Source organism: Primulina tabacum, chromosome 9 (assembly GCF_025594145.1).
Source record: "Primulina tabacum isolate GXHZ01 chromosome 9, ASM2559414v2, whole genome shotgun sequence".
Classification (NCBI taxonomy): Eukaryota; Viridiplantae; Streptophyta; class Magnoliopsida; order Lamiales; family Gesneriaceae; genus Primulina; species Primulina tabacum.
The window spans coordinates 36,535,125-36,553,976 of NC_134558.1; the positions used below are offsets into that span (position 1 = coordinate 36,535,125).

The 18,852-nt window shown below is 34.8% G+C and overlaps 3 protein-coding genes and 1 non-coding gene across 9 annotated transcripts; 3 read left to right on the forward strand and 1 right to left on the reverse strand.

Moving 5' to 3' along the window:
- The first annotated feature begins 4,527 nt into the window (after window positions 1-4,527).
- On the forward strand, window positions 4,528-6,292 carry LOC142555698 (putative sugar phosphate/phosphate translocator At1g12500). The gene has a single exon (XM_075666741.1). It carries the CDS (start codon window positions 4,781-4,783, stop codon window positions 5,834-5,836), a length of 1,056 nt encoding a protein of 351 aa, XP_075522856.1. The 5' UTR covers window positions 4,528-4,780; the 3' UTR covers window positions 5,837-6,292.
- Window positions 6,293-8,357: 2,065 nt separating this feature from the next.
- LOC142555699 (guard cell S-type anion channel SLAC1-like) lies at window positions 8,358-13,482 on the forward strand. The gene is given in 4 exon segments (XM_075666743.1): window positions 8,358-9,678; window positions 9,976-10,781; window positions 12,966-13,278; window positions 13,280-13,482. Coding segments are annotated over 4 exon segments (1,674 nt in total). The 5' UTR covers window positions 8,358-9,174; the 3' UTR covers window positions 13,331-13,482.
- LOC142504711 (U2 spliceosomal RNA) lies at window positions 8,376-8,571 on the forward strand. The gene has a single exon (XR_012804333.1). It is a non-coding gene; the product is annotated as a U2 spliceosomal RNA (small nuclear RNA).
- A 130-nt stretch (window positions 13,483-13,612) lies between the features above and the next one.
- LOC142555700 (protein TPX2-like) lies at window positions 13,613-17,671 on the reverse strand. 6 transcript variants are annotated; one of them, XR_012822450.1, is made up of 14 exons: window positions 17,638-17,668; window positions 16,998-17,054; window positions 16,262-16,359; window positions 16,068-16,143; window positions 15,925-16,005; window positions 15,729-15,815; window positions 15,510-15,562; window positions 14,968-15,046; window positions 14,815-14,880; window positions 14,676-14,738; window positions 14,368-14,445; window positions 14,241-14,285; window positions 14,001-14,137; window positions 13,618-13,928 (listed from the first exon to the last, which is right to left on the reverse strand). XR_012822450.1 is itself a non-coding variant. In XM_075666747.1 (13 exons), exons 2-13 carry the CDS (start codon window positions 17,040-17,042, stop codon window positions 14,114-14,116), a joined length of 795 nt encoding a protein of 264 aa, XP_075522862.1. In that variant the 5' UTR covers window positions 17,043-17,054; window positions 17,638-17,668; the 3' UTR covers window positions 13,618-14,113. The 6 variants fall into 6 exon arrangements, 4 of the variants coding, with proteins under 4 accessions (XP_075522859.1, XP_075522862.1, XP_075522860.1 ...); XR_012822449.1 differs by having other exon boundaries at window positions 13,618-13,925; window positions 17,638-17,667; XM_075666747.1 differs by having other exon boundaries at window positions 13,618-14,137.
- Window positions 17,672-18,852: the final 1,181 nt, after the last annotated feature.

Sequence of the window (18,852 nt, forward strand, 5' to 3'; positions counted from 1 at the left end):
TCTAGGCTTGTTCGACAATAAATAGCACTTTTGTGTTGACATTTTCTGTATATAATTAAATTTTATTTATTTAAATGCCATGTATATTTTGAAATTAATCAGTCTCTTTTCTCTGGGTGGGACACTAAATTTTAAAGAGGCGATCATCCACCTTTAAATTTTGAAAAGATGCTTCATTTATATTTACAGAAATACAAAAAGGGTCCATGCATATACAATTAAGAACATTATAAAATAATTAAATATTGATGTCCTTTTGCACGTGATGTATGCTTATATAATTTAAATAGATATATGCTTATATAATTTAAATATTTATCCTAAACATGATACTTTTTTGACTTTTGTCATTTTCAAACTATTGATTTTTTGTATCGCGTTGTTGTACCCAATTATTAACTTGTTTTGAACATTAATCATTATCTTATCTAGTTTTTTTTTTTTTTTTTTTTTTGACGATTTGCATCAAACGCGGTAAATTAATTCTACAAGTAAAACCATTACTTAATTTTTTTAAAAACCGTATATGACAATTCATTTTGAATTTTTTATTTTAGTTAAAAACACAAACCGAACTGTGATCACTCCTAACTCTAAAACTTTAAGAACGGTAATGTCCATTCATAAGCCTAGACTTAGAATAGATAGATATTTGGACCTATCTTTGCATGTCCATTTAATGCGTTCGTTAACGTTTTCAAAACCTAAGCCCCCATTACCATTACTACTTGTCTTCCAAAGTCGACTTCGAAGTAGGATCGTAACGAGGTGTCGGATTTAGATTTGCCAAACTCGTCCCACTTCAAATTCCGATTACTTTAATTCGGATTCAACTTGTTAAAAAAAATTATATAAATTTTTAGTAAACGTTTAAAAATTAATAAATCATCAAAGTTATTTTAAAATTTTATATTAATAATCTATTAATTTATATTTAACTTATAATAAGAAATCATAATTATATATTTGTGTATTAAACATATTATCATAGAAATTCTTTCAATTTTAAAATATTACAAAATAAGAAAAATATAAATTGATTTTTACTTTTATATATATATATACAAAAAAATCATAATTTATATTTATTTATGAAACATATCATAATAAAATAAAATTATTTTAATTCTAAAATGTTATAAACTCAGATTAGGAATTAAGATGTTCATTACTAAATATAATAAAAATATAAATTATTATTATTATTATGGGCGGGTTAATTTACTAAATCCAAGGACGTGCCCCGCCCCGCCCCGCCCCGCCCGACCCGCTGTAGAAATAATCTCTGAACAAATAAATAACTAAAAACTAAATTGATGCTATGTGTATTAGGAGTCGTTAGTTTAGCAATTAGCACCTAAGACGCTTCTGCTAGTGCCGTTTTCATTTTTATATATATGCTTATTGAATTATGTAAACCATTTACTTCTAAAATTATTTTCCTTAACCTTCTAATTTTATTATTGTTATATCTAAAGTATTATTTCTTTAAGAAAAAATATAAATTTGTTTTAGTTATGTTATAAAGTATTGTCATATAATATATATTGATTTGAGTGAAAAATATTAAATTTTATAGTCAAAAGTTTATTATGTGTTATATGCTGATTTGAATGGAAATTATTAATATCAAAAACGAATCATGTTGACTCGTTAATTTTGTTAAAATAATATATAAATGGTGAGTGAATCTTCCACCAAGTGATACCTAAATTAAACATTTGCTTGCCCAAAAAACATTTAATATTTTTTTATTCCTTTTTTTTACCAAAAAAAAAAAACCAGTAATATAATCTTATTTTTTATGAGAATTTTATTTTTACCTATTCATTTTGGTTTGTCATCGTTATTTTTAAAACTATAAATATTTAGTATATTAACTTATATTTATTTAATGAATAATATATATAAACTCTTTAATTGATTAAATATATTATATCCTTTATTGCTTTATTATTGGATCTGAGCCACAGTCCAAGAAGTGGTCTTAACGTTTGGATTGCGCCTAAGCTTGATTGGATGACCTAGCCCATTTAAATTGGGTCAGTGACAGCGAGCAGCCCAGACCAAGTCAGCCATTTCAATGATCTTCCTAACGATGTCAACTTTCTCGATAGGTTCGGAGACTCGTTGGAAAAACAAAAAATGAGCACGGAGATCTCCGATTTTTTTGGGTTTGAGTTCGGGTTCGGAAATTTTTAAAATCTCCAAAATAGTTCGGGACGGATATGTGATTAGTATCTTCATCTCCGAACCCGTCCCGAAAGTAATATTAATGATCACAAGGAACAGCAACGTGCATGCCACCCAGAAAACATGCATATAATCACTAACCAATTGATCTTGCATCGCCTTCTGCTCCAAGAGAATTCACCCGAGTTTCAGTGGCCCTCCATAGATTACCCCACAATTTCTCTTTACCATCATTCGGTATCATGAGTATGTCTCGAGCTTGCACAATCATGAATTTGGATTTTTACTAAACTTCGAAAATTAGATCAAGAGAGATGAATATTGTCTAAGTTCATATATACAATTCTCAATAAATTTATTCAACTGATATGAATCATCTAACAATAACTATCGTAAAGTCGGGAGTATATATGACCTGTGAAGTAACTACGTAAAAATCCATTACCATATCTAATGATTTGATAAATTATTGCATGTTCATGGTGTCCCTTACAATATAGTGTTAGGACTAAAGCAATTCTCGAGGAACTACAGTTGCACGTGTTTTCGGAGGGACCATTGAGTTTAGTCTTCCTAATTAATTGATCAATTTGTTATTGTGTGACATGATGTGCTTATCTTAATTTTTTTTAATATTATTAATATTATATTTTTAATCAATTAGTTGCGTGTGTTTTGCGATTCAACGTCGAATGCAGATTAGAAGTACATCAAAGACAAATTAATCTTGTAATTGGTCCCAAAGAATTACCTAAACCACCCCACCATTCCTTCACACAAACCATTTTCGTTATTGGAGGGTTATGTTACGAGTTGATCTCGAACTCGATATCTCATTTCAAACTTAATGGACCTAAATGAACTATAAGTAAATATTGGCTTTATATCGATCGATTGATCCACGAACAAACCCTATTTCTAGTCATTGACATTCTACTAAAAACATTTTTTTAGTTAAAAAAAATGAATCGATACTAGTTATGTCATTTAGTAATTTTTTCTATTAAAAACAAAAAAAAAAACAAAAAAAAACAAGCAGCCGCCAAGCTGACAATATCTTGAGGATTTGAGATATCTCATGTCTTGTTGTTTAAATAAAGTTGATATTCTTGTACTAATTTTTAATTAGTTTGATGACGTTTTATTTAAAATCACTATTATATATACCCATGTACATGTATATAACTTTATTAATAAAACTTTTTCCCCTTAAAATAGAATATCCTTTTAAATCTAAAATCTTAGTTTTATTTATTTTTAATCCAATTATATATTATCGATACTTTTAAATTTTAGATTTAGACAATATATCACTCCTAATAAAAAAATCACTAATTTGAAAATAACAAAAAATATCATGTTTAAATAAATATTTTATGTATAAGCAAGCAGACAACGCATTGAAATATATACTAGTAGTTATAAAAACAGAGTTATTTATTTCAACGTATACTAATATTGATATATTATATATTATGATGTGAAATTTAATTTTATAAAAAATATATGTAGTAAATAAATTCAATTGAAAAAAAAACTCCATCGGAAAAAAAAAAACATATCTGAGAATTAAGTAAAACTCCGTTTAGAAAAGTATTTATAAAACATTTTCATGAGAGTGTTTTTTATTAAATGTTTTAAAAGTTTTTTTAAAGAACAAATATATGATTGAACAACTATTTTATAATAAAAAATTTTACAATTAAAAAATAATATGTTTTGCTTCATCATTGCTTTTATTTATAAAAATATTTTTAAAAATTTATTTCTGTTGTTATCTAAAAACTATACTCATAGAACATTTTTTTAAAAAAAATTAAAAACATTAAAAAAAAACCTTATCCGAGCACATATTTTAAATTTTTTCTCTTATAAATATGAGCAGAGTAAACATGTCTCACGAATAAGATTTGTGAGATTGTCTCATAATAGAACTAGTACTCCAAAAACAATATAAATGTGGATGAACTTATAAAACAAAAACTTATGGTCTCATGAGTCAATTTTGAGAAACAAATTTTTTATTTAAACCATTCATAAAAAAAAACATATTATTTTTTATATCAAAAATTATATTTAATATTACAAATACGAGAAAAATTGATTCATCTAAAAAAATAATGATTGTCATACAATATACTTGCTAAAGTAACAAAAACCATCCCATCATTTGATATAACATTTTTTTTTTATATTATAATCATCACGTGATAATAATAAATTTGTAAACCTAAACCATGGAATATTAGATTTAGAGCTGAGATTTCTCCAGAATTTTTAAAAAGATGCAACTACATTTATTATACCGACAGTCACCGGGCCATCCCCCGCCCTAAATCTAATCATTTTCATTCCTCCATTCTCCATCCAACCGTCCTCATTCTCCCTGTTCATAAATCTAAAGCTCCACCGTCCAATCAGATCGAACCCCCACCCCTTAGGTCATCATCAGCCAATCTAACACTACCCCCGATCCATACCCACTGTTGTTCACGCACAGAAAACTCGTACTATACTCTACACACACACTTCTCTTTGTGTGTGTGTGTGCTGGGGAAAGGGTGAAGTTGTTGATTTTTGTTTTGTAATGGTGGAGGCACAATCATGGACGACGAGAAGGGGCAGCAATCCGCGGCTGGAACCCAACAGCGATCAAGTTTTGGATATTCCGGTGACCCCAACTGCGGAAATACGTCAGCAGCAATATGCGTCTCTGATATCTCCCAATATCACGACAGCCGCCATTATTGCATCCTGGTATTTCTCCAACATTGGTGTCCTCTTACTCAACAAGTACCTCCTCAGCTTCTACGGGTATAGGTACCCCATTTTCTTGACCATGCTGCACATGTTGTCTTGTGCTACTTATAGCTTGTTGGCAATTAAATGGCTCGAGATCGTGCCCTTCCAGCAAATACACAGCAGGAAACAGTTTTTCAAGATCTTTGCTTTGAGTGTCATATTTTGTTTCTCTGTTGTTTGCGGTAATACTTCTTTGAGGTACCTTCCGGTGTCGTTTAATCAGGCTATTGGGGCTACCACGCCTTTTTTTACGGCTATATTTGCTTTTGTGATCACTTGTAGGAAGGAATCCGCTGAGGTGTATTTTGCCCTTGTCCCTGTGGTTCTTGGAATTGTCTTGGCTAGTAATAGCGAGCCTTTGTTTCATCTGTTTGGGTTCTTGGTGTGCGTTGGTTCTACTGCTGGCAGAGCTTTAAAATCTGTTGTTCAGGGGATATTATTGAGTTCTGAAGGTGAAAAACTGCATTCTATGAATTTGTTGCTGTATATGGCTCCAATGGCAGCATTGATTTTACTGCCATTTACTTTGTATATAGAAGGAAATGTAATGGCAGTAACGGTGGAGAAGGCCAGTGGAGATGGATATATGGTGTTTTTGTTGGTCGCCAATGCTACAATTGCATATTTGGTTAACTTGACCAATTTCTTGGTCACAAAACACACAAGCGCATTGACATTGCAAGTGCTGGGTAATGCCAAGGCAGCGGTTGCCGCAGTTGTATCGGTCTTGATATTCAGGAACCCGGTAACGGTAATGGGGATGACCGGGTTTGCAGTTACCGTAATGGGAGTGATTCTTTACAGTGAAGCCAAGAAGAGATCCAAAGCTACGGCTCATTGATAGGAAATGTTGAATGGAAATGATAAGTTTAAAATCGTTGTTTTAACCGTGTGATCCTTTTTGTGCCTTTGATTTAAAGCTCGATTCCGAGACAAAAGTAAAGATAATATAGTTGTCCAGGAAGCTGGTGTTTGGAAAAGGGTTTTTCAGTTATTGCTCCTACCTCTTTTGCTTTTCTTTACATAAATGTTCTGAAATGGGTTGGTTCAAGAGGATAAAGTTCTCTCTTTTTCTTACCTTTATGTGATTCTATTCGTTCTTTGAACGATATTATGACACGGATAAAGACTCGATTCTTTTGGTATTGTTGATTATAACTTACCCAAGTTAAATTGTAAACAAAGTTGTTTTGCCAGAGATATATCTTTCTTTACCTAGAGGATACAGTTGTGAATCAATTCATCATTATTCCATTGCAAGCGTGTTTGTTATATACTAAGCTGTGGTTGTTTCTAATCTTGAATGTGAATTTTCATTTCAGTTATGTTATTGTTGATATACTTTTAACTCTCCGATTTTTAATGGTCTTTTGGATTGTTGAGGTTGATGAAGATTACAGACTTAAATGGAATCAAATGAGGAAAGATCATCTTTGTTCACTTTTTTTTCAACGAATAACCAACCCCTGTTTGTGCCCGAGTGAACGTATTAATTCAAACAACTGGTGTTGAAACGGTGCAGGAACTAGCTGGTCTCAAAACAGTTGAGAGATTTGCACGAGATCACAGATCATATGACACTTCCTTGAATGTGTGTCAATTGTTAGTAATTCAAATGTGTTGTTTTCTGACCTGATATCATGCTGTCAGCATTAACGGTAAATAGTAGAAGGAAGAACATTGCAAACATTCTCTCAGAAACAAAAAGCTGACCGTTCTGAGATCTTGTCCTTTTGTCGCGGGCAACATTCTTGATTCTCATCATGGAGTTACGGGAAAATTCTTAGAATTTAGCGAAGAGTCGTGAGCAGGTTGTTTCAAAGTATATCTTCAAAATGTTGAATTGAATTTGAGTCCATGTTTCAAAGTGTTTCTTGAAAATGTTGTTGAACAGAGTGTGGCTAAGGCTTATATCATAGCTGCCTGATATCTCTATTCCCATCCCCTTTCTTGTTGGATTGAAGTTTGCGTATTTTTTGTCTCTGATCATATACCAATTTGGCTAACTCAAAACCAGAGACCTGATCTATCTATTTTCACTGTTGTAACCCAGGATACTTGAATTTCCAAACTTCACTTGTGTGATTGAAAATTTCCTGTTCTGCAGAGTCTAAGTTTTTGAATGGCTGCATCACCTGGTTAACCATCACCATTGACTGAAAAAGGGCTGAATCTAGTTGGAAAGGTTAGCAAGAGCATTAAGGTTTTTCAAAAGTTAGTTAGGTCTGGCTTAGATTTTAAAATGGGCACATTTTCAATTCAAGAGAGCAATTCAAGAGAGCTGTCTCCAATGTTACCCTTGGTTGTTCCATTACTTTCTGTTGCTAAAAATAAACGATCTTTTAACCGAAGTTGGGCTTATTTTTTCATGGTTTCCCTTTGTGGGCACCTGTCAGTGGGACAATAGTTCACATGGGAGAATAACAATTTTCCACCCGACTTATGTCATCGTTACGCACCTTCTTTTGTACATTTGTGTCTTATAGGTAAGGTAATATGAAAACCGCACGACAAATCACTAGGTTAAAATAACACATGAATATGCTCAAATTTGTAAAATAGAAAAATAAACAGGAAAAAGCAATATTTTTCCTTCTTTCTTGTCTTTTTTTTTTACAAAAATATTTGTTTGATTAGTTTAATTAACAACAGCATGTGTAATGACATAAACCTCTCCCACAACAAGAGAGACACGTATATTCAAATTCACAAAACAAAACTTCCCAACCTCATTGCAACAATAGTAATAATAAAAAAACAATGTTTTCTAAAGCTTTCGTGTATATATGTAATAATTAGCAAATTTAGGTAGATATATCATATCCATATTAATAAAAGATTGGCGGAGTTGAAAATATATGCAAGTAAACCAAAAGAATTTTAAGTTTTAACACCATTGTAGAGTAAGAAATTTGGATTTGATTTCAGTCAAGAAATACGATGCTAAATGACAACTTAAAAATATGATTATATATAAAATCTTTTACGCAACACGTTTAAAATTTAAAAATCAGGAAATAGTTTAAACTTCTTTTAACTTATTTAGAGATAATAAAAATTGAGATTTTTTTTTACATCAATCAAATCCACTCACAAGTGTAAATAATTAACTGGATCATATTCAAATTGCAATAAAATTAATACTGAAAAAAATAAAAATTTCACAAAAATATGAGCTTAAAAAAAAGAAAAGAAATCCGTGAAATTGTGTCATTTGAATTATCATTGGATCTGTTAGACACTTAGACTTGTGCTGTGCGAACAATAACCAGTATGGAAATGTAATTGGAGAATGCAGCTTGATTTCCCACATCGATGGATATAAAGCAGGAGAGAGAGAAATAGCCTATAAAAACTGAACTCTATCGGTATAATAACTCATACCTTTCTCGGCCTTTTGGCTAAGATCAAGTGTAGTATCTGTTCTTATCAGTTTAATATCTGATACGTGGGCCAATGGTTCACACGATATTAAATTAATTTTTCTAGGGGGAAGGCCCATTAAGGTAGCTTGCTGCCTGGGTCTTCGTGCGTTGTCTTGGCGTTGCACTATTGCCTTGGCCTGGCGCACCCCACCAGTTCAGTCAAAACTTCGAAGAGTTCCGTTCTAATCCACCGATAAAATTGGATGTCTTGCGTAGAGCAGAACGTCTAACTTAGAATTACAAATCAGGAAGGCTCATGAACTTGAATAAAATTGGCCAGGCCACACTTCGTAGAGGACCGTTCTCATCCACCAATAAAGTAGGTGGTCTGGCATAGAACAGGACACTAGGTCCGTGTTGGGCTAAATCATATACTTACAAATCAGGAAGGCTCGTGAACAATAGAATTTGCTAGGCCACGGTGCCATGGGTTAAATATTCCTGACACGTGAGTGACTGCCAAAAAATATAATATATAATCCCACAATCGTATCAAACCCGTGTAATAGAAAACTCCCTCCCTCCCTCAGGTACACAGCAAATTGAAGATAAAATGGAACACCTGTAATTTGTTGCCATACTTCTGGACAACAGATGGCTGGTTTTCATTCACGAGAAACCCTTATAATAAAGCCACTATTGGCACCAAAATAAAAACCATTTATTTCTCTTAGGAATAACAAGTAATCTACCACCACCAAGATCCTTATTCTCGTATGTGAAACTTGAAATCAATAGCTTTGAGACCATATTCATGGTGAACATGGAAATGGTAAGTACCTTCCCACGATCACATTTTGTTGATATCCATGAAGTGCCAGAAGAAGAAGAGCAAGAGCAAGAACATCAAGAAAATGAGATGGGGTGTGCAAAAGAAGAAAGACAGTTCAACAAACCAATCAAAATTCGAGAATGGAGGAAACCTTATAGGAGTTTCAGCAGGCAAGTTTCCCTGGAAACTGGCTTTTCGGCGTTCAACAGAGCGCATAAGCAGAAAATGGAGAGGCAATCATTGGCAAGAAGTGGGAAAAGTTTTGGAGGATTTGGTTGTGCAGAAAGAAAGAAAGGGGACTTCAATATTTTCAGAACAAGATCAGGTATCGTTAGGCAGAATTCAAGGTTGCCATTCAGAAGGGACAGTGGGGTTAACGTTGAGCAAAGTGATGGATTAGGTGGGATTGATGAATCTGTTAATGAAAGTGTGCCCGCTGGAAGATACTTTGCTGCTCTTACAGGACCTGAATTAGACCAAATCAAGGTACATTTATTGTGCGTCTGTTTTTTTATTTGTTCGAAAGTGACAATGGCATATCTAACACGATTATACATGTAGAATGACCTCGTTCTGTCTGAAACATTTGACTAACATTTGTTTTCGTTGACAAGCGACAACCCTTTCATCCAACTTTTCTGATTCAAAGGAAGAAATGGGAAAAAAAACAAGAAAAAATGAACACTTGTCATCATAGTTTCCTAAACGAAATCGTGATCTGCATTGAAACTTTTGTTAGAAGGCTTAGTTTGCTTGCAATAATTTGTAGCACTTCTTTTGCAGGAGTCTGAGGACATACTTCTACCCAAGGATGAGAAATGGCCCTTCCTCCTCCGGTTCCCTATCGGCTGCTTTGGTATATGTCTGGGCCTAAGCAGCCAGGCTATTCTTTGGCTTTCCCTATCGACAAGTCCAGCCACCAAATTCCTCCACATTTCCCCCTTGATCAACTTATCAATCTGGCTACTAGCCTTATTTGTGCTTCTTCTAGTATTCATCACGTACACATTAAAGTGCATATTCTATTTCGAAGCCGTGAGGAGAGAATACTTCCATCCTGTCCGAGTCAACTTCTTCTTCGCTCCTTGGATCGTATGCATGTTCTTAGCAATCGGTGCTCCACCCGTTGTAGCACCAAACATACTGCATCCCGTCATCTGGTGCGTGTTCATGGCACCTATCATATTTCTTGACCTGAAAATATATGGGCAATGGCTTTCAGGGGGGAAAAGTCGTCTGTGTAAAGTTGCAAATCCTTCTTCCCATCTTTCGGTTGTGGGCAACTTCGTTGGGGCGATTTTGGCAGCAAAAGTGGGGTGGGAGGAGGCAGGGAAGTTCTTGTGGGCTATAGGGTTCGCTCATTATCTTGTTGTGTTTGTCACTTTGTATCAAAGATTGCCTACAAGTGAAGCGTTGCCCAAGGAGCTGCACCCTGTTTATTCTATGTTTATTGCTACTCCAGCCTCAGCAAGCATTGCATGGAGCGCTATTTATGGTGAATTTGATAGCTTGGCCAGGACTTGTTACTTCATCGCTTTGTTTCTCTATTGCTCACTGATTGTGAGGATCAACTTTTTCAGGGGATTCAGGTAATCAAACATAACTTACAAATACTAATTTAAATTGAAGTTTTATTAATGACGTTGGTAGATTGACATTAAAATTGCCATGAGAGAGACCTCTAATTTCAACCAAAAATTTAGAAAGTGGGTTAATAGTAGGGTGAATTTCATCATAATCATCATATATTGTTTATTATTATTTTGTTATATAATGAGCTAATTAATGCAATTTATCAAATTAGAACAATCCAGCCTTGGCATTTATACTCTTGGATTCACGTATGTCACCTCAGCGATGTTCACCATGGATGCCCATTATATCTTTTTCACAATGGGTGTTGTGGGACCCTTAGCTCCTAATCGTTATTACAACACAATCTGATTATGATTAATTAATTACAGCGGAAAACGAGTTTAAATTTTCTTTACAATGAGTCCAAAATATTTCTTCTATAATTTGAATACTAAAAATAGTATTTTATCTCATATCATAAAACTCGCCCACACATAATCAAAACCAATCATATACAAATACCTCAAATCTTCGCGACATGCCCCGATATATAGATACATATATATATATATATATATATATATATATATATGTGTGCTGGGAACAAAACATAAAACCTCAGCTCAAACTGTGACTCCCTCCAGAAGTACTCTCTCCGGCCTCCTGATATCCTGGAGTACCTGTCATTGTCCACACACAAAGACAACAACAGCCCCCCTTGGGGGTGAGCAAAGCTCCGTATGGAACAATCATCATATATACCACTTGTATCTAATCAATTATATATGGTATGCAATGCATGTATGTCGTGGAGGTATCAGGTCAAATGCCCATCCACTGAGCACATGTCAGAATCAAACGAATCGCTATCAAATCAATGATCGAGCTGGCACACCGGCCTCAATAAGGGATACTCGTATGATAACGTCGACAAAGCGCCATCAAATCCCAAATCTCAATCAATCATCGGGGCCACTAATGTCTATGCTTTAAGGGTCATGTAATACCAAACATAGCATTGTGTTCACAAACCCAGAATCCAATCAAATCATATCAGGGTATCCAAGGATTTAGCTCAACGTGCATATCATGTATCGATGTATGCATCAAACGATGTGTGTTAACAAAGCATTTATTTTATACATCGATATTCAAATCATAATGTCATGTATGCCACATAAACTCACCAAATAAGGCATATAGACATGTATTCTCATTCCAATCAATCAAACCAATCCAACATATATCATATAATACAGATACATGTCGTATGTTACCCGGTCGCAACATACCTCAATTATTCGTTCCAGTTGATGTAGCTTAAAGATATCAGTATAATAATCTATCTACATCAATAACATATTCATTTCAATCAATAACATCATTCAAAATCGACAATATAAGTCTCAAATATCTTTTGAAACTTTAAAAATTCATATCAAATCGATATCATAACATAATTCAATTCCGACTTCGAATATGCGTTTATTGTCGGTTATCTACCACATATAGGAATCTCGACTTCAAATACATACTATTTCAGCACTTTCATATTTAGAGCTGCTGAAACTAGAAGAAATTTACCTCAAAAAGAAGCTCTCAACGCGAAGATTCCGAATCTATAATTTGTTTCGCGTTTGGACAACGTTTCGAAGTCGATTCGGACGAAAGAAATCGAATTCTCTAACTTTCCCTCGAAGTTGCTGAAATGAAATGACGAAGGAAAAGAAGGAAAAATCTTATTCTTATCCTCACCGCTCTCGCGCTCGGGCGGTAGAATTCTCGCGCCCGAGCGCGAGACATTCTGTCCCCGAGTTCTAATTACACCGCGCTCGGGCGGTCAAAAACTACCGCTCGGGCACGGAGTGTTCTGTTCGAGCCTCAATTTTTCCCACACCGGCGCTCTGGGCGGTCATTTTCTACCGCTCGGGCGCCACAAGTTCTGTCCAAATATTGATTTTGCATTGTATTGACGTCCGGCTTCTCCACTCGAGCTCTTACAACGTCTGTTCATATCCAATACTTATTTTCTCATTTTCATTGTCATGATATACATCATATACATAATCACATGACAATTTCATAAATTATCGATAATCAACATATGATTTACGATAATACGATACACAATCCTTACAGGTGCACATGAGATCTTTTATCTACAACTGTATTCCTAACATATATTATGGTATTGACAGGTTTTCAGTGGCATGGTGGTCCTACACCTTTCCAATGACAACGGCTTCAATAGCAACAATCAAATATGCAGAACAAGTCCCTTCTGTAATAAGCCAAGGACTAGCATTGACACTTTCATTCATGTCATCAACAATGGTGTTTATTATGTTCATTTCAACTCTTCTTCATGCTCTGGTGTGGAAAACATTGTTCCCTAACGACCTGGCCATCGCCATAACGAAGAGAAAGGTAGGGAGGGAGAAGAAACATGTAAGAAAGACGTATGATATAAGACGATGGACCAAGCAAATGCCTCCATCGTTCGGTTCAGCTAATGGAACGAACGCACAACTCAGTAGACAAGGATAACGAAGTCGAGAAATAAGCCATGCAAGACAAAAGTGTCAAATAAATAATCAGTACAATAGAAGATGAAATACAAGGGAAATGTATTATTAGAAAATATTGTGGATACTCATTTCATTGATAGGCTAAGAATTCGAAGATGAAAATCAACAAAAGGAAAAAATGTCGCAATGAATATGGCCATTAATATAATTATCTGACCTATCATTATCCATTCAAACTGTGTATGTTTCATGGGAGCACGAAACTTTAGCCTACAGAACAGTGGGAAATTGAAGTAACTGCAACGTAGACTTTATTGAATATTGAACAAGGTTGTCTAGCTATACAGTTCTTTTCTGAAAATATATATGTCAAAGAATAAGAAGGATTATATTGAAGTATGTTACCAAAGTAAAAAAAATGCCCTATGGCAAATATTAGCATTTGTGGGGTAACAAAATTGCTCTTATAATATGCTTGGGTATTTCCATTTCTTCATCCTTCCTGAAGGGCTCAATTTTCCGAGACCAGATTCAAAGAGGTACCAATATCCGACTGAAGAGTTGCCAACTTTAATCAAATGTTAACAATTGAGGCTCGAAGTTCTCTTTCAAGATTTTAGCGCATGCTCTCTGCTGATACAGCATGATTTTAGATGTAAACCTAAAGTTCAAGTTATAACTTGTGTAAAGGAAAAATTACATTACCAGCTATTATCTAATTGTCAGTGGTACAAAATTCGATTTGTCCCTCACAGGCATCAAATTGCTGTGTTTCCTTCAAACAGGGACAGTTTGAGTTTTGATGGTTGTTTAATCTGTCATTGTTTAACAGGAAGATAACCCTGTAACAAATTAGATAATTAGTCAAGTGAAAGCCAAAAGTTAAAAGCATATGAGAACTAAATACGACATTTTAAAGCGAAACAATATGGGGCCATAATTTACCTCATTTCCTTGCTGGAAGCAACCCCATCTATTCTCTTTTGAACCCTGTTAAGGAATCAATTTCTTCATAAAAAATCTCAAACTCATGTTTTAAATTTCTTAACATAATAAAAGGACATCAAGGAACCTTGGTTGATATGCTGGTAGACCGAGGCAGTTGGGACCCAAGATTGGTACTTGGTTGTATTTCAGGTACAAGACAAAGCTGTTTTGCAAAAAGATAATGTGAAGTCATAATGCATGCTCCTTCCATGATTTTATTGGTTGACTAAATTAGAATTACTGTGCACAAAAATGAATTGCTGAAGAATGAGAGCAGCAGATGCGGACTGACAGTCTAGCAATTCATAAATGCTTCTTGAAAACAGTTATAATGAAGCAATGATAAAGAGCAGGATGAGTGTAAACCTAGCAGATAGTTATTCATTAGTTCACCTTGTTGAAAAGTTCAGTTGGGGGATTATGATGACACCTCTTGTCCGTGGGAAAATTTAACGCCTGTGATGTAAGCAAGGTAAGTCATTGCACTTTTACACATCAAATTTATCTACAACAGGAATTTCATGGTAATTACCGAAGGCACATTTAATTCCTTCTTACTGTTGTGAAAAATTCCAGTATCCTCCTTGCTTCTCAATATCTAAACCAAAATAATGATAATAATATGAATTAGAGCTATAGTGCTTGTAAAAGTACACAAGTTAAACATTTTTCCCCAAGGCATTACCTTCTTGTTAAGGAATAGAGCTTTCAAGCCATGGGATGACCCAGAAGCCTCTGGCTTTGAAGCATTCATAAGGCTGGGTCTGAAATATAAAGCACAAACATTTAATGTGCAAAAAGGGTTAAAGGTGGCCATGAAATATTTTAAAAACCGAAACAACCATCAAAATCAGTCCAAAAGCAGTGAAACTTTAAAATAAAGATCTGACAGAAATGTGTTATGATGACGAATACAGTATGCACTGGTTAATAAGAATAAGATGACAATGTCAATGAATAAACCATAAGAAACAAACCTATCTACCAAAAATGATAAAAAAAAAGAGAGTGAAAAACGTTGGAGAGTCAATTCCACCATGATACCATCTAAAGCAATTACTCGACGTCATATCAAGACTAGGAAAATAATCAACAATGATGATTATTGCGCAAGGTTAAAGAGTTCATGGAAAGAACTATGAAAATAAACCACAATGATGTTTGTGGCGCTGGGTTAAAGAGTTCACGGCATAAAGAGAACGAAACTTAAAAATCCCATTGTACTACCTTGGAAGTTCTCGGTTTCCACATTCTGAGGTCACCGTATATCTATGTGAGGCCTGCAACAACAAGACAGAAATGAACATCGCATAATCTCAACTAAAATTGATGTTTGTGCATCATACTAGATTTAGGACAAGTCTTACCCAATCAATACAAAGACCTCAAAGAACAAAGTAAGAAAACCTTTTAATATTGATAATCCATCGCATTAATTTTAGTAACCTTAGCAGACTGTTGGCACAGGACTGTGGATTTTGGAACCGCTGAGCTGTGTAGCATAGCCCTCTCCAACGTTTTCAAGTTAAATTCCTAAATGTAAGTGGCGATTAAAATTCAACATCCAAGTACGCGTCAGTTCGATTATGCAAAAATACCTTGACAAGAAAATGCTGAATAGAAAACTGTTTTTACAACTCACTCGAAAATCTGTCAGACAAGGAGGGCTTCTCTTTGGAAGAAATGAAGGTGCATCAAGAATCTGAAAATCCAAGATATGGATCTGAACATCATTTTATAATCTGAAACTGGCGAAGCCTTATGAAAGATAATAAAGATACCAACTTTTCTGCTTAGAGGAAGAGCTTTGAATCTAGGAAAATTTGATGGCACATATTCCGCTTCTTTATTATATTTTGACCTGAAACTCAACCAACGAGCAGGACACTCAAAACCCCATAGAGTAAAATCTCACTCTACAGCACCTTAGCGCACAGAAAGTTAAGAATATAAATGCTGCATGAATTGACCAAACCAACCTCGTTCTTAGAGCCCTGCGTGCTGTCTCAAGATCTGGATCTCTGGGAATTGTGTTTCGTCCTTTAGAATGAGTTCTGTTTCCATCCAGTAATCCATCCTGCCAAATCATTTTTAAAAAATAGACCTACATCTTTGCAGTAATTCAATTGTTTTCCATACAGTAATTCATTTTAAAAAAATAGATCTACATTTTTGCAGTAATTCAATTGTTTTCCATACAGTAATCCATCCTGTCAAATCATTCAAAAGGAATAGATCTACGTCTTTGCAGTAATTCAACTGTAGAAACGGTTAAATTGCACTCAACCTCAAAAACCAGTTGTAATTTCATCTAGTAATCCATCTCATTTAAAGGAAATAGATCTACATCTTTGCTGATTAGGACTTAGACCTAATTCAACCTAAAAATTAGGTTCCATCATTATGTATTAGATTGCTCATAATTAGGCATCGAATATTCATTCTTGGACGTGAGGACATCCGCCAGATAAAATATCTGAGAGCTGCATATATAGACTTGGATATTCCCACTTGAGTTAGTTTTTGGTTGAGTTAAGTCCAAATCTTCCTAAAACAACAGTTCATAAATCAAGAAGATAACAGCAGACAAAGAAGCTGGCTGCACAATGTACTTTCTGCAGTTATTTACAGAATTCTCGAAATGCAACAATTCATTAAGAAAATCCTGACCATCTTAAGACTCATAAAATATTCTTCCAAATGCATTTAACAAACCCGATTTGATGCCTTATGGACATAACTAGTTTGCTGAAGCTGCATTGCATCCCCAACCTATAGTGAAAGGAGATAAAGTTTAAGAAGCCATAAAAGAAAGAAATAATTTCATAGTCCCTACACTATTTTGGAACTTATCAAGCAGACAAAGTAGCCGAAACTGCGTCAGGTTCGGCATAAACAAGATAGAAAAAACAAATCAATATGCATGATAATTCACTAATTCTTTCAATAAAAGGACATCAAGGCATCCATCTTTTAAACAAGAGCCATAAAAAGCAAGTGAAGAAAAAATAAAAAACTGAATTAACTATCTAACAAGAACTTTATCCATACTTTGCGAAGAAGACCATTTTCAAGTTTTTGTCTTTTCGCAGCTTGATTCTCAACCATAGATGTGCTATGAGTCATCAACCAATCATGACTCATAAAAGGTCCCCAAGTGATGGATTCCTATGACCGACAAATGTTCAATATTTGAATGATATGATTATCTTCATGGTCAAGCAACGTTGCAAAATGCAGTTCTACTTGGCAACACAAAAAAATATAGAAAAATTATAAGATAAACATGTGAAGAAAAAAAGTATGGTAAGTCTGGCGACATCAAATTTATTTTGCATTAACGAGGAATAATCACCTAGGATAACCTGTCAGGAAGGGACCATTTTGCTTGGCCAATTGACTTGCCGTTGGCTTCATAATGGTTGAACTCCTTTGGAAAGATGGCGTTTTTGACAACTTGGTTTCAGTTTTTGATACACTATTGTCCACTGTGTGATTATAAAAGGTTGATCCTGCACAGATAGAGCATCACGAGAAGACATGGAAAAATATTTTGATGACAGTTAGACCATTTATGCAAGGGGATCTTCTGAGATCCTTATTAAAAGAGGATAACCAACTTGTTTGGAGCTAAATCACGTAAAATAAAGCATTGGTAAATACTAGAAAAACATTAGTTAGAAAAATCGAAACTTCTTCATTTAAATAAAAAAAAACAAGAGGGTAACTTTTAAGCTAAATCGCATAGGAAGGATCGATAAGAGGGTAACTTTTGTACCAACCTTGCCACAAAAGCTGCAAAAACAAATCGCCAAATATTAGTAAATTTAAGCTAAATCGATAACATAGGAAGGATTCGATAGCTAAAACAGATGGAAAAGACTCTCCAAAATCTTCTAATTATAATACCCCAAAAAACTGTAGAAATTAATTAAAAATCCAAATTACAGCATCACAAGCTGATGAAAATGCCGCGCTGAGGTTCACGCACTCAATCACAAAACAAACAGTTAACCCTATACAACAGTGTCACGTTGCGGCCAGTGCCTCAAGCTCCGAAAAATAGAAGAAATCCTGAAAATTACATTTCCAGCGCAAGGTGTGATTATAAAAAAATAAAAAAGAACCGTACACCTCTCGTCTGACTTAATATTGGGAAAAGTAAAACTTCGGCGCGGAGACAAAGAAGAGCGTTACGAGAAGGAGGGTAGCTTCCGGCGGAGTCGAACCAGACTTCAGCTTGGCGCGCCTCCGTACTCGACTCGGCTCGGCTGAAGTCGAAGAAGCGAGCGGCGTCATACTCACAGTCGAGATCAATCTCATACGCCGTGAAACTGTACTCCACCACATCATCATTCGCAGCATCCTCCACCATCTCTTCCTCCATTTCCGGCCCGCCTGCCTTCCTCCCTTACTTTCTCCACATTTCGGCTGGAGAATCACGAGGCCATAGAGACAGTGAATGGATTCAGAAAAAGCTGTGAATTCAAGTATGAATTTGTTGAAATGCGAGAGTACAGAAACTTGGACTGTGGTTCGTTCTATATAGTATTTTCAGTTTTCGGGCGAA